Source organism: Xenopus laevis, chromosome 5S, assembly GCF_017654675.1.
Source record: "Xenopus laevis strain J_2021 chromosome 5S, Xenopus_laevis_v10.1, whole genome shotgun sequence".
In the NCBI taxonomy this organism is placed as follows: Eukaryota; Metazoa; Chordata; class Amphibia; order Anura; family Pipidae; genus Xenopus; species Xenopus laevis.
This window is the reverse complement of record NC_054380.1, coordinates 105,770,088-105,785,675: the sequence shown is the minus strand read 5'-3', so window position 1 is coordinate 105,785,675 and position 15,588 is coordinate 105,770,088. Positions and strand designations below refer to the sequence as shown.

Here is a 15,588-nt window from a genome sequence, read left to right as displayed (position 1 = left end):
TAAGAGTCAAGTTTTTTTTTTTTTTAAAAAATTGATTTTCAAAAGTCCACCAAACGACTCCAAATTGATTGTAGGAGGTCCCCGAAAGGCTAAAACACCAATTCGGCTGGTTTTAGATGGCAAATAGTTGAATTTGAATTCTTAAATGAGCAGTACATGATACATTTCGAAATTCGATTTTTTTTTAAACTCATCGAATTTGGACTATTCCCTAGTCGAATTACACTAAAATAAACTCGAATTTTTAATTTTAAAATTTTAATTTTTAATTCAAACCTTGATAAATCTGCCCCTTGATGTGAGTTAACAAGTGTGCCTGTGAATCTTGGTTTGGTTCTTTATAACTCACAGTTCCCTCGTGTTTTCCAATACAGTGTGAAAACAAGGGTTAACTTACACTTTGTCCTCTCAGAGGCACCTAAATAGATTTAGCCTATTCTCTATCACTAGTTATATTGCAACACCTGGTATTGGAAAGGAGCAATTGCCCATGTGAGGAGTCTGTATAATTGTGATGAGGATATGGAAGGTCTGTCCGTCATGTACCCGTGTTTAGATAAAGAAAGGATTTTCTTTTTCCATTCCGCCTCCCCCCTGAAGTGCTTTTCCCCCACTGCAACAATCGTTATGGCTGCGAATCTGCTGAAGGAGCTATACTCCTGACCCGCGTTTCGCCCGTGAAGGCTTTCTCAAAGGCAAATGGCGCACAAATCTCGCAATATTTACATCATCACGTTTGCGCCGATTGCTTGTGGCTCATCACAGGGTCGGCTGACCTTGCTCTGGACTTCACTGGGTCCTAAAGCCGAATTGTATGTGATGTAACTATAGGGAATGTGGATAATAAACGCATCTACACCGTCATTTCTCAGATTTTGAAATTATAAATACAAAGTAAATCATTATTTACATTTAAAATGTGAAAAGCAAATTTATTTGCACATTGATAGTGTTAATGCATCGCACAGGTGGACAGGTATTTTTTCAAAAGCATTTGCCCAGGCAAATATTTTCAGAATGGGTAATTATCATATCTCAAATTCCAGGAAATAATGGATGTATCTCATTTAAGATTTGGAATGGAGATAGAGAGTTAATAAACTATTCCGTATTGACCTATATAGGTATGTAGTGACAGGCTTTCGTTTAGCCCACAAGGAGTCAAAATATTAAGTTCAATAATCCATCTACTTTCTGTGGATAATCATTTTCGGATCCAGATCACCTTTTCTGATTCCCAAAGATATTTTTTCTAGGACAGTTACTGTTGTTCCTTCCAACTTTCCAACTTTCCATTATGGTGTAAATAAAAATGTTTTCCCTAATAGACTGACTTTTTGGATTTACTAATTTCCATTTCTGTCCTATTTAGTTCTAATGCCTGCATTTTACTCAGTGTATTATAGGTGGATTTTATACTTGATAAGTGTTCAGATATCCTTTTTTTTAAAGCCCTCTTTGTTTTACCTATATATTGTAAATTGCAAGGCAAGTGATCATGTAGATTACTCCTGATGTGCAGCAATTACTCCAATGTTTAAAATTATGCCTTTTACCAAATCTGTCCACCAATAATATTATTGATGAAAGGACAAATATTGCATTAGACACAGGGGAAAGTACCAAAATTATGATCTGAAAATTGTGATCTTCTTTTTCTATCGCAAAAATGACTATGTACAAGCATATCCTGTAAATTGGGAACACGTCTTGAAGTAGCTTGTGGAAATGTCTGAATATGAGCCAAATCAGTATGCAGTATATGCCAATGTCTTTTTAAAATTGTTATGATATCATCCCACTGATTACAGTATGTAGAAGTTTTTTCATTTATCTTTGGACATAAGATCTGTGATTTGGGTGTTGTAACAGCCCTTCTTTTGCCTGCTCGAATAGTTATATTGCTGTATCCACACTTTTTTAGTCTGCCTGCCAATTCTTGTGTTCTTTTTTTAAAAGTTGAGTCATTGGAGCAATTTCTCCTAACTCAATGCAATGTAGAATTAATAGCTGTTTCTTTTCTGAATATATCTGTTTGTAGTAGACTGTGTTCATCTTTGATTATAGTAATATCCAGATGTAAATTTTGTGCGAATCTGTTACATACATCAGTTTGAGATTCAAATTATCGGCATTCAGAAAATTGAAAAACTGTTGTAAGGAAATTCACTCACCCTCAGCACTTAACTAAAAGTATACCCTATAGCCAGTTCTTAAGGCTATGATGGGCATGTTCAGATATTGATTATCATTTGCTTTAATCTTTATTATCTACTTCAAAGTGGTTATTGCATTGAGAACATAAAACTACCTTTCTAAGAGCCACATGAATTGAAAGATATGCTATTTTCAGGAATATGATAATTATTTAATTTTGTTCATTACAAATTCTGTTTCTTTTTTACTTACACATGGTTATTTTCTGTTTGATCAGAAGTATTATCTACAGTGCTCTGGCACTGAAATTCACTCACCCTCAGCATTTAATTAAAAGTATACCATATAACCAGTTCTTAAGTCTATGATGGATATGTTCAGATTTTGAATATCATTTGCTTTAAGCTTGTCAGATAAGAGATTGTCTACTCCAAAGTGTTTATTGCATCGAGAACCTAAAAACTACCTTGCTAAGAGCCACATGAATTGAAAGATATGCTATTTTTAGGAGATATGGAGTCTGTGATGAGTCACAACATTCTGTTACCATTCCTTTATTCTGTAGTAAGGGTGAGAATGTTCTTTGCTAACAGAATGTTATAGCTGAGGCCCTATCCTGCATATTAATTTATAGCTTTTGGTTCAACCAAATTAAACAGATAGTACAGAACAATAAAGCAATACTACTAAAAAACTAAGTAAAATGCTAGGGTTGAAATGTAACTAGTCTAAAATACGCAGGGAATACTTTGTCACCAAGTTTAATACTGAAGTTTACCCATAAAAAGAATCTTAAAGGGATACTGTCATGGGAAAAACATTTTTTTTCAAAATGAATCAGTTAATAGTGCTGCTCCAGCAGAATTATGCACTGAAATCCATTTCTCAAAAGAGCAAACAGATTTTTTTATATTCAATTTTGAAATCTGACATGGGGCTAGACATATTGTCAGTTTCCCAGCTGTCCCAAGTCATGTGACTTGTGCTCTGATAAACTTCAATCACTCTTTACTGCTGTACTGCAAGTTGGAGTGATATCACCCCCTCCCTTTTCCCCTCAGCAGTCAAACAAAAGAACAATGGGAAGGTAACGAGATAGCAGCTCCCTAACAAAAGATAACAGCTGCCTGGTAGATCAAAGAACAGCACTCAATAGTAAAAACCCATGTCCCACTGAGACACATTCAGTTACATTGAGAAGGAAAAACAGCAGCCTGCCAGAAAGCATTTCTCTCCTAAAGTGCAGGCACAAATCACATGACTGGGGGCAGCTGGGAAATTGACAAAATGTCTAGCCCCATGTCAGATTTCAAAACTGAATATAAAAAAATCTGCTTGTAACACCTATTTGGGCCACTCGGGGTTAATTCACCAGCTAGAACACTAGAGCATGGGTTACACACGACTTAAGGTGGCCATAAACGGAGAGATCTGCTCGTTTGGCCAAATGAGCGGATCTCTCTGGGCAATATCGGGCTGATCCGATCGTGGGCCCTAGGGCCTAATGATCGGATCCTAACGCATGGGGAACGGGCAGTCGGATCGCGGGACCGCATCAACGAATAGATGCGGCCGCGATCCGACGGGATTTTTTGTCCCATCCGATCGAGATCTGGCCGACTTTCGGGCAGATCTCGATCAGGGAAGCCCGTCGGGGGCCCCATACACGGGCCAATAAGCTGCCGGTCTGTCGGCAGCTTTTATCGGCCCGTGTATGGCCACCTTTACACCCAGGGCAGGGCCTTCGCTAAGTGGAGGTGTTCCCTCTATGGTGTAGTGCAACTACATCCCCCCCAGGCTACTGTGCACACAAAAATAACTTGGGCGCCAGGAGGTTCTTAACAATCAGGAACGGTTTATTTACTATGCACGAGGCAAGTGACCACAGGTTTAATACTCACGCAGGAGCTTGAGGAAAATAGAATATTGAGAGTTCACACAGAACAAAGGCAGGCTCACACAGAGAGTACACAGGCAATTGCAGTACAACCTTTCCCTCCTGGAAGTTGTCAGGAAAGTAGCTTCTACCCTACAGTCCCTCCTCACTGAGGTCCCTGACTGGAGGCAACACACAGACCCTCTGGGAAGCTACTCCCTTTCTGCAAATCCTTGTTGGAGCTTCAGCTGCTCTTTCTCTCTATCCTATCTGCCTTTCTCTCCTAGAGAGACTATGACAAGTCTGCCCTAGTATATCTGTTCCTCATTCACGGGGTTACCTGGTCCCTGACTTGGACACATGACTTCTTCTGGGCCTATTGCACTCAGTCCCCCTGAGCACATCCAGCTGGAATCACATCCAGAGGCAAAAGAGGAAGAGGCCACTCCCTGCACTCACTATATAGGAGTGTGTCAGAGCAGTGTCATCAAATCTCTCAGCCTATCACTGTAAAGGTTATTCTGTAACAGGGATTCTACCCAACAACCCAAGGAAATGGTCAAAAGATTAACTCTATAGGGCCTGTATCCCTATAGGGCCCTACATGCTCTTTTGAGAAATGGATTTCAGTGCAGAATTCTGCTGGAGTAGCACTATTAACTGATGTGTTTTGAAAACACTTTGGAGGATGCACTGATAGACCACATGACATCTTCTCAGTAACAGGTATCGAAATAATTATTTAACACCAGGGAGGAGGTAATATTCTTGATAGACTACTCAAGAGTGAAGTAAAGTGGATCTTTTATTTGGTTTTTATTTTAGACAATTCACTAAGCAAATATGATCATATCCATGGATTAAAAAATTTGAGGAAATAGCTGCTTTAAAAAAAAGGAAAATAAATCGTTTTTGGAGAATCTGGGCACCATGGGAAAAACTAGGGAAAAACCCACAGTTTAGTCTTGATTCTTGAAATACGATTTTTGAGATTTGACTCTTGATATCTGAGGAATTTTCTCTCTTATGATGGGAAACCACTTTTCGAACAAAACCTGTATTTAGAAATATAAAGATAAAAGATGGGATGCAAGGTCCACCAGTTAAGTAACCAGTTAAGCAACCGTTCAAGCAACTAGTTAAGCAATCAGTTAAACTACCAGATAAGAAATCCCTTTTCTTATCCTTTTTCTGCTTCAATCTTACTTTCTGATTATCTCACTTCAGTCTAAGTGGAATTATGAATAATCTTATAAATACCAACGATCAGATGGTATGCCAATAGCTAACTTTTTGTTAAAGTAGTTATGGTACAATTGAGGTGAAATGGAATACTTGATATTTTTTTTTCTGTTCCCCCTTTTTTCTGTTACTCTCTCCCCCCCCTTTTCTTTCTGTATCCCCTATAAAATTGTCATAAATAAAGAATATACAAAAAAAAGAAAAATGGAGAGAGAAAAGGTATGTCTATAGATCAGATTACTTTTAAGATCTACATATTGATCAGACCAGTTTTTATGAAGGGAGGAAACAATATGTTCCTTGTAGTTTTCTCTAACTGGCCATTTAATCAGGTTATGTGATTGACTACTCATCCATGTTTTGTGATTGATTATTTTAGCTTTAAATACTGCTCCATGTTCTCTCTGTCTTTAGCCTATGATTTTGTAATCCCCTTCCGTCTCTGGTTTTAAAAATTCAGGACTATGTTGCAAATATAAAGCAGATATGAGATAACACAGACAAGTAATCCTGTAAACTCCAATTTTTTTCTAATTTTAATGCAGAATTCTACAAGTTTGTTTTCTCTGACTGCACGAGGATCCTTTCTACTTTCCTCTTTTAGAGAATAAGGGTAAAAATGCTGCATGTCCCAGGGCTAGTGGAGAGAAAATTTATGTTGACCCGTTCCCTGTTAAACAATATTGCAAAATAATCTGTAAATAGCAACAGCTCATAAAATCAAACAATCCTGAACAGGTGAACTTTAATAAATGAACATGAAATCAAGAGTTATTTTGTTACAGTTTTTAGTTTTTTTTAGTGAATTTCTTTAATAAAATCTTACATTTTACAAAAAATGGATATAAACCCCGTAAGACACGTTTACACTGTTGGTAAAACAGTACTTTACATAAAAAATTATGAATTTATTTTCATAGGAAACAATATCAAAGGTGGGGATCTCAGATACAAATTGTAAATAATTTACTATCATAGGTAATAATAGCACTGTGAAGAAACAATAAAAAAAGTATTGTTATTTTTTTCTCATTTTTATTTTTTGTGCTTTGTGACATATGTATAGGTGTTTATACTAATACTAACATCCAGGGCCGCCATGAGAAATCACGGGCCCCATACAACAAATTTTCAGGGCCCCCCTGGGCCCCGCCCACCACTGCCCCCAAGCCCCACCCCAGATCCCGCCCACTCCACACTACAGTTAAAAGACCACATAGACATCAGTGCTAAAAAAGGTAACCCCCCCACACACAAGTTATAAAAAGCTATTGATTGTCAGGCCCCCTTATAAGTTAAAAAAAATATTGGCGCCAGGGCCCCCCATAAATTTTTTTTTTTTTTAAAAAATTGGTGACAGGGCCCCCCTTACAAGTAAAAAAAAATTGATGGCAGGGCCCCCCTCCACAAGTTATAAAAAGCCATTGGTGATCTGGGGCCCGCCTGCAAGTAAAGGGGGGGGGCATGCTTCACTTACTTGATTAGCCGCCCCCCCCTGCTTTCAGCGTGCTGCCAGTAGGACACTGTAGCTCTGTGCACAGAAGCTTTTCTCCAATTAAAGGAAAACTATACCCCCAAAATAAACACTTAAGCAACAGATAGTTCATATCATTTTAAGTGGCATATTAAAGAATCTCACCAAACTGGAATATATATTAAAGTAAATATTGCCCTTTTACATCTCTTGCCTTGAGCCACCATTTCGTGATGGTCTCTGTGCTGTCTCAGAGATCACCTGACCAGAAATACTTAAACTCTAACTGTAACAGGAAGAAGTGTGGAAGCAAAAGACACAACTCTGTCTGTTAATTGGCTCATGTGACCTAACATGTATGGTTTGTTTGGTTTGTTTGTGAGTACAGTGAATCCTACGATCCCAGGGGGCGGCCCTTATTTTTTAAAATGGCAATTTTCTATTTATGATTACCCAATGGCACATACTACTAGAAAAGTGTATTATTATGAAAATGGTTTATTTAACTGAAGCAGGGTTTTACATATGAGCTGTTTTATGAAATATCTTTTTATAGAGACCTACAATGTTTGGGGGGTTATAGTTTTCCTTTAAGATTTCCTGTAACCTCGTGGTCCTTTAAAAATAAGTCCCGGTAAAACTGTACAGGGATTGGACAAGGGGATCCAATCCCAATGCAGATTTACCGGGACTTATTCTTAATGGACCAATGAGGGTACAGGAAATCTTAATTGGGAAAAGCTTCCGTGCACAGAGCTGCAGTGTCCTACTGGCAGCACGCTGAGCTGAAATCAAGTAAGTGAGCATGGTCGGGCCCCCCTTAGACAACTGTCCCCCCTGTGACCCCCTGATGGCGGCCCTGCTAACATCCTTACTTAAAGGATGGCCTATAAAATAAATAGCTCTAGTAAATTGGACATTTAACCATAGTCATATTATTATTATTATTATTATTATTAACATGTATGTATAAAGGCCCAACATATTTCTCAGTGTTGTACAACAGAATGGAGTGTACATGAAATATACAAATTACTTACATAGTAACATAGTAAGTTAGGTTGAAAAAAGACAGACGTCCATCAAGTTCAACCTTATAAATCTATATGTAACATGCCTAATTGCTAATACTGGTATAGGAAGAAAACAGTTCCCGATCTAACATTACAATCTAAAAGCGGGTGCAATATTACTGTGCATTTTGATGTACCGTCTGCTGTTCAAGATATTCTGTTATCAAAATTTTCCCATTTCAGATGTAGAAACATCCTCCTCTATTCAAGTGATCTTCGGGTCCACCTTCACAAACTTACATGGCCTTTTGGAGAGCTGTACAATTACCACTATCAGTGGCCAAAGTAACTAAACGCTAACAGTACTAACACTTTATTTCAACTTTGTGCCAAGTATGATGGTAAAGTGCAACTTTACCACTCTGGTTTTTCCCTGTACCTGAGATATTAACCAAATGAATCAGCTTTCCTTGACACAACTATTTAGATGACTCTGACTACACTACTGAAAATACAATATTCAGTATTATTAATTGTTCTCAGACTGCTAAGTGAATGATCATTGGGAGTCTGATTACAGTTTGCTCAGAATACTGATCTACATGGTTATCAGATGGTAATTAACCTGCTGCCTAAAGTGGTATGATCTCTGCTCTTTTTCAATACATTAGATCGATTGCCCCCGAATTTGTCTCAAGATCCTTAGACTTTGCAAATGGGAAATCAAAACCTGCAACTCGAATCAGGAAAACGTTGGCTACGTGCACAAGGGTGCAAACCAGGATAATCCAGTAAGAGGTCTGGAACTGTTCACTGTGTGTTTTAAATGCAAAGCTTCCTTCTTTGTAATTAGCAATTTTTTCAGATAAATGGTGCATTTTCACTTCAGAAGAGAAGAGGATTAACACGAGACAGCCACAGGAACCTAAAAGAAGAAACAGGAAATTTGTTAAAGCAATATTGTGTTGCTGTCTATAACCGTCTCTAATAAGTTAGTATTCTGTGGTATAAGATTTCCAGCCTGTGACCATACGGCTGTGTGGTAGAACCGAATCTGATCTTTTGCCAAACATTGTTGGACGGTTATTGTAGCTCAGTAACATTTTGTATGCTGCATGATGGATATTAAAATAATCATTCTATAGAAACAGTAATCTCGTTTCATATGGTGCTATTGTCATTGTGTTACAGTAAAACCTCAATTTTACATCCCCTGATTTTAAGTTTTCCCTCACATTACATTGTTTTTTTGTGGTCTCACCTATATATTTTGCATAATACATTTCCCTGATTTTTTTATTCTGATCCCTTTAAAAACATAAAATGGGGGTTCTACTGTATTTATTTTATAAGCTAGAATCCTGAAAAAATGGAACTGCTTCACTGTCCTCATACAGTAGTCACTGGCCCTGGTAAACTGTTTTGTCTTATCTATATTATAGTATATATTATCTATATATGCATTGCCAAACTGTGACATTTATTTCATAAATCAACAATCTATAAATGTTAAACGGTATACTGTTTTTTGTGTTTTATGGTACCAAGGTTGGTCATTCCCAGAAACACCCTTATAAACCAAAAAACAACATATATATGGCAGTGCTAATATCAGCTGATATCATATTTACACTGGAATGCACAAAATCTGAATTCACTGAGTTATTTCCATTTTATTTTTTAAATAGTAGTAAATTGTAGTTTTGTAGAGGAAAAATATAATGACTGTTCAAAGAATACTTACATGAAACAAAGCACCAAAGATAGAGTCCAACAGGACCATGCAAAGTCTCGTAAGGATTACCAAAGGCATTGAACATGAAGAAGCCTGTTCCCACCAAGGCAAATACAATGAGCACTGTGGAGAATATGATGACACTGACGTGCATACTGGCAGGGATGACATTCAGCAAATCTGGAAAAACTTCAAGAAAAGAATACAGTTAAAAGGCATTCGCTCTTCAATAATCAGTTAGTATACATTTTGTTTCATACTGTATCTAACGAAGGTGGCAATGTTATAATGTCTGCTAAATTTATATCATGAAATCAAATTATCAGATTTTGACAAAGCATGGAGAATTATAAAATTCATTAGCCACAGTGTGCATCAATAGATCAGACCACAAAGAACACCAAGCACTGGAGATTTCAATAGAAGTGTCTAGAGTCATAATTTAGCCATTGTTGTAAGATGGTTTTAGCAGCATCTACCATCAGGCATTGTCACTTTTTTAGGTAGTTCACTCCAGGCAGAGTTTGTATAGTACTAATTCAAAAAGAAAATCTGGGTACCAAAAGCAGAACGGATAATACAGGCACATAAATGGTCAAAGCTACAGCAAGTACCGGGCAGCCCTCTGAGTGTTAACTGCACTGTGCACATATATACTCTCTCTATGTACCACAAATGATGTCTGGCAGATTAAGTAGCAGACATTATCCAATTCAATAGGGAGATACGGATGTCCATTAAAGTCTGTTGGGAAAACTGCTCAGACTATTGTAGTTCAGGGCAAACACCACACAGACAAAAGCAAAATAGTAACCTAACTATGAGCATTTCATTAAGGTACCGAAAACCTCAACACCCACCTCATGCCTTGCTGGACAAGTGTGTATTGCCATAAATCATAAGTAATTATACAAGAATAGATGGGGCCATGACACATTTGTGAACACTATAGCTATTATTTCTATGCTATGGGAAAGGAGGCTACAAATAAAATTTAGGTAGGTTCACAATTTTAAAAGTCTGGCCCAGATTTATGGAAAGTCCACAAAGAAGTGGGCCTAGGTCAGCAGGCCACCCCAATTCTCTGAAGCAGGGGTCCTCAAACTTGTTTTACCCGTGAGCAACATTCAGATGTAAAAAGATTTGGGGAGCAACACAAGCATGGTAAATTTGCCTCGGGTGTCAATTAAAGGTTGTGATTGGCTATTTGGAAGCCCCTATGTGGACAGGCAGCCCACAGGAGGCTCTATTTGGCAGTACAACTAGTTGTTATACAACCACAACTTGCCCCCAAGCCAGAAATGAAAAAAATAAGCCCCTGAGAGCAACATCCAAGGGTTTGGTGAGCAACTTGAGAGCCAATGGTTGGGGATCACTGCTCAGGAGCAACTTTAGTGAGGGGAGTTGCAGAGCAGTTGGGCATAGCGAGGTCAAGAAATTTACAGCCAAACAAATTTGGTAATAGAAAAAGACATTATTCAGTTAAATCCAGAAATTTTATATACAGTAAATATATGTACTGTATATATAAATATATTTTTCTATTATTATATTGATATCATATTGAATATATAATAATAATTATAATGATAACAACAATAATACTACTAATAATAATAATTAAAAATAAATTCTATACATTTTTCTTAATTAATGAATCTCTTGTATATTTATTTCTTGTACGGTAATGTTGATTTCATGGGTATTGCCTTGTATATGTGTATATGTCTATAAAGTATGGATTTCGCTGTAGCACTTCAGAATGCTGAGCTAAATAACTTGACATAAACGTGGCTCTCTATGGGCCAGAGGCCAGTTATTCATTGTATTGGGAATTGGATTCCCTCATTTACATTGGATTCAATTGCCTTTTATTGGCAGCCTACCACATGCATTCTATTAGCTGACAAATCATTAAACTTTCACATGTGACATATTGGAATATGTTCAGCTTTACTGTTTAATGTTTCAATGAAGTGAAAACGAAAAATGAATCTAAAAAGAATTTGGTTGACGTTAATGAATAATTTAGTTCTGCGTATCTATGCCAGTAACCTTTCTGCAAATAAACTGCTGACCCAGAAACAGATGGGAATTAACAAGAGTAGCAAAAGCAGATATAAGCTTTATAACTAGAGAGTTGCAGGCTGCACAAATTCCTTTATAATTAAAAGATGCATGGAGGAGAACAGGGAGCATATCTAACACTGCTGTATAATCTGAGACCTATTCCGACTGCAGACTAAGTTTATTGTAACTATCTTATTTATATGAGATTTTGGTATTTGTGCAAATGGAGGCAGCAACAAAAATAAAGCAAACAATGAAACAAAGTGGCATATGAATCATGTACTCTATGAACATAATTAAAGGGTGAAGACACACGGAGCTACTAGTAGCAGCTATTTAGGCTACTAAATGCCCTGCCATAGACAATACTGAGAATTTTCTCTGCTAAAACGCACGTAGTGTCGTATCAAAGCCAATTATGACTATTGTCTATTTTGTAGCTGTGCCAAGTAGCTGCTACTAGTAAACCTGTGTGTCTTAGGGCCATGTACAGCATGAAACACAGATTTACTTCTAATATTAGAGCTACCATGGTTATTGACTATGAGAAAGCAGATTGTTGGGGGTAAATTTGACATAAGATATGACAATACAATCTGCCCATCTAAATGAAGTTTGCTGGGTGACACTGGCTATTGTGATTTTGTTGTGAAAGTTGGAGAGGAAAATTGTCATCTAATTACAAAAAGGGGATTAAATGGAACACATATGATAGATAGAAAATGGAGTGGAGCAGACAGTGAGCCAAGCACTGAATCAGAAACACAGAACTACATAGGGAAGAATCACCCATGCCAGCATTTATGTTCACTGGAAGATAGCGCTGATGTGGCATTTTGACTCCGCTATTTGGACAAAAAATGATGCTTTTGTCATAATGCCATTTAACAATTATTTTGGTCATTGTCCTTACTGCTTTTTTGGGGTGGTCTTGATCTAATTTGACTGAGAATGTTTTCTATGAAAACAAACTGCATATTTTCCTTTGGTCCTGATTTAGGAGGGACAGCCCTTAGTTGCAGACCACAATATGACTCAAGGTTATTGGAAGGTGGGAGGGGTTTGGGTGGAAGAGAATGGTGCCTGTCATAACTGAGCATAACTGAGCATAAATGAGCATCACCAAATTGTTCTTTTTATTATACAAATGTTGAGGGATTTCAAACTACTGCACATTTGCAAATGTTCTCCAATGTTCCTAACCCATTTGCTGATGATCCTTGTTCAGGCTTGGACAAGGATTAAAAATAGGCTCTGGCATTTCAAGAACACAGAGGCCCAAACAGCCCCCCACCAGCCCACTAAACAGTAACAGCCTATGGCAACTTAGAGCAGCCCCTCTGGCATTTGCCAGAATCTACTTATTGCCAGTCTGGGCCTATAGGAGTTCAGTACTCAACTGAAACACATTGCTCTATGCTGCTCAGTCACTTTTCTTCCCACTTCCTCTCATGTCCAACAATATGAACATTATCAAAAGCTTTACTAAAACCTAAATATTTGAACTACTTTTTTTGCACTTGTCCACCCTGCTACCAACAAGTTTTTTCTTTGTTGGATTCACAGCTGGCTCTCAGATAGGCAGTTTATCCTTATTAGGATGGGCATGTGCGTTCTATTTAAGGCAGATCTGATTACAACAAACTCTCCAGTATATAAAGTTACCAAATAGAGTATGTTACCAAGCATGCTAATTAATAATTCACATATATTTGACGATAAGGTTAATGGCATTTCTTACAAGATCAGAATGTCACTGTAGGCTTGCTATGGTAGGATGCCAACACACAATGGCAACTACCTTTCTTAGTTGGTTCATTCTTTTGGATCTCAAGAATAGTTATTCCTTTGTAGCCATCACTTATGAAATAATTTGTTCTTAATACTGAGGAATACGTGCCATACATGAAGCAACTGTTTGCATAAGTCCTGGGCTTAGTGTGATCATTGCCTTCTCCTTAAGGGCTCTTACTCACTGGCGTTCTGACCTGCGCTCACTCAGGCGCGTGTAGGCGCCGAACGCAGGTTGAGACGCAACATGCTGCATTTTTCCTGCGTTCGGCGCCTACACGCGCCTGAGTGAGTACAGCCCCATTTGAAATAATGACATGCGTCTATTCCTGCGCTCCCCTGCGGCTGAACGCCAAAAAACAGAACGCAGGGGAGCGCCGGTCAGAACGCCAGTGATTAAGAGCCCTAATAATGAAAATAAGTGTCTGCCTCACATGAAGTAATGTGCTGCATAAGTCTTGGATGGTGAGTCATCATTTCCTTCTCCTGAATAATAAATGAGGCATCTAATTAAAGGTTTCTCAACTCAGTTCCTCATTTACCTGCAATTGGTTCATGTCCCTTCCTGAATACAAAAGTAATACATTTAGCTCAGTAACGCAGATTAGCCCAGATAACATGAATTTTGCACATGGGTATTTTTTAATATTGTGAAATAAACATAATGATGCTGATTTCCTCTACTGTGCCTTTATAGGACCTGCAATTTATCCATTGCTAATTATTATTACAAACTCTGCATCTAAAATTCAGAGTGTCCAGGATGTACCTATGAAAAGCAGGCGTGTCCCTAGTTTGATATGAACACATATTATAAGGTACAGTCACTCTCACATTACATAACAAAACATAACTTTTTGTTCAATTTCTTTTTCTATTACATTTTAAATGCAATAACATAAAAATGTAAATCACTATTCAATATTCAGCACATCTGCTATAGCTTGATTAATAATAAAATTGCAGCTGAAATGTTAGGACCACAATAATATCAAGCTTTATGATATCAGCTTCATTTAAATAGAAATTACAGGCAACTGAGTAAAAACGTGGTAACAGCAGTAATGCCTATATAGTACTGACTCACAGTGATGCCTTCATAGTTATTACTTTTACACGCTTTGAAAAATAAGCAAACACCACAACATACAGCACTTTCACTAATAACCACATTTTTATACACACTTTTTATTTTTATAACCGAAAAGTTATCATTTGTATACCAATAAGCATGTTTAATAATATTTGCGTATGTGAAGTCTTTGTCCAATAAAAGGTATCTGCCTGCACATTCTGCAATTTCTCTTTCATAAATATACAATATTGTTAATGATTTTTATACAGAAATAATAATGTTCCTTCCACAAAAGCCAAAGCTACCCAGCACAACTCACATAAGTAATTATTGTTCAGGATACTTACATGAAAATGAAGTTGGTCTCCCCCCAAGCCCACATTGCTTCACTCTTTGTCCATAGAAAAGGCCATACTGAATTTCCCCAACAAATTTCTGCAGCTCTTCCTCTGTTGCATTGACCAGCAGGGCTCCAGTTTTACACAGGATGGTCCCTTTGACCCAGAGCTGCTTCCCTAGAGCTGCTGCAATTCCGAGAGCACAGGCAAAGCTCAACACACCGGCCAAACAAAAGAGGATTTTTTTCTGTAAGTTTGGCATGACTGCCCAGAAATGCTTCCCTCCACACCAAGCTATAATAAGTCTCACGAGCTGTCTAAAATACCACTAGCATTTTACCACAGTTCCACAAACAGACCAGCCTCCAATTTAGATTTTACTGAAAACAGTTCATTAGTGCTCAGTGGAGCAGCTGTAGTTCTCCCCATGTTAAACACGACAAATGAAACAAGTGCTCAAACTGTTGATGCCTCCCCTCTCCTCTGACAAAGGCTCCAACAGATGGAACCTGTGTGTAACTTGATGAACTCAGTTCTTTTCTGAGTCACCTTCTGCTGGGCTGGATCAGCGGAAACAAGCACGGCTTCCATTTCAGTTAGATAACTGTTGGCTGAATGGATTTTGCCATTGTGATTTTCCTTAGGGATCCATATATCTTACGCTGGAGATTGACCTGTAAACAGTCACAGAGGCATTTCAATTACTTGCATAAGAGGATTGGATTGATTTATTAAATTTCAACACCACTATGATTCTAAATATAAAAATGCATTCAAAATTAAAATATCACCTTATTCTCTCTGAGATAACTAGGCC

At 37.7% G+C, this 15,588-nt stretch overlaps 1 protein-coding gene across 1 annotated transcript; it reads right to left on the bottom strand.

The window, feature by feature from the left end:
- Nucleotides 1–7,439: 7,439 nt before the first annotated feature.
- clrn1.S (clarin 1 S homeolog) lies at nucleotides 7,440–15,257 on the bottom strand. The gene is made up of 3 exons (XM_018265766.2): nucleotides 14,781–15,257; nucleotides 9,507–9,686; nucleotides 7,440–8,687 (listed from the first exon to the last, which is right to left on the bottom strand). Exons 1-3 carry the CDS (start codon nucleotides 15,031–15,033, stop codon nucleotides 8,422–8,424), a joined length of 699 nt encoding a protein of 232 aa, XP_018121255.1. The 5' UTR covers nucleotides 15,034–15,257; the 3' UTR covers nucleotides 7,440–8,421.
- Nucleotides 15,258–15,588: the final 331 nt, after the last annotated feature.

What these genes read in the sequence shown, in the direction of transcription:
- clrn1.S (XM_018265766.2), bottom strand. Translation starts at nt 15,033, where the DNA reads ATGCCAAACTTACAGAAAAAAATCCTCTTTTGTTTGGCCGGTGTGTTG. An exon ending in GAGACCAACTTCATTTTCAT is followed by an intron (nt 9,687 to 14,780) that starts GTAAGTATCCTG and finishes CTTTTCTTGAAG; the next exon opens with TTTTTCCAGATTTGCTGAAT. An exon ending in TCTTTGGTGCTTTGTTTCAT is followed by an intron (nt 8,688 to 9,506) that starts GTAAGTATTCTT and finishes TTCTTCTTTTAG; the next exon opens with GTTCCTGTGGCTGTCTCGTG.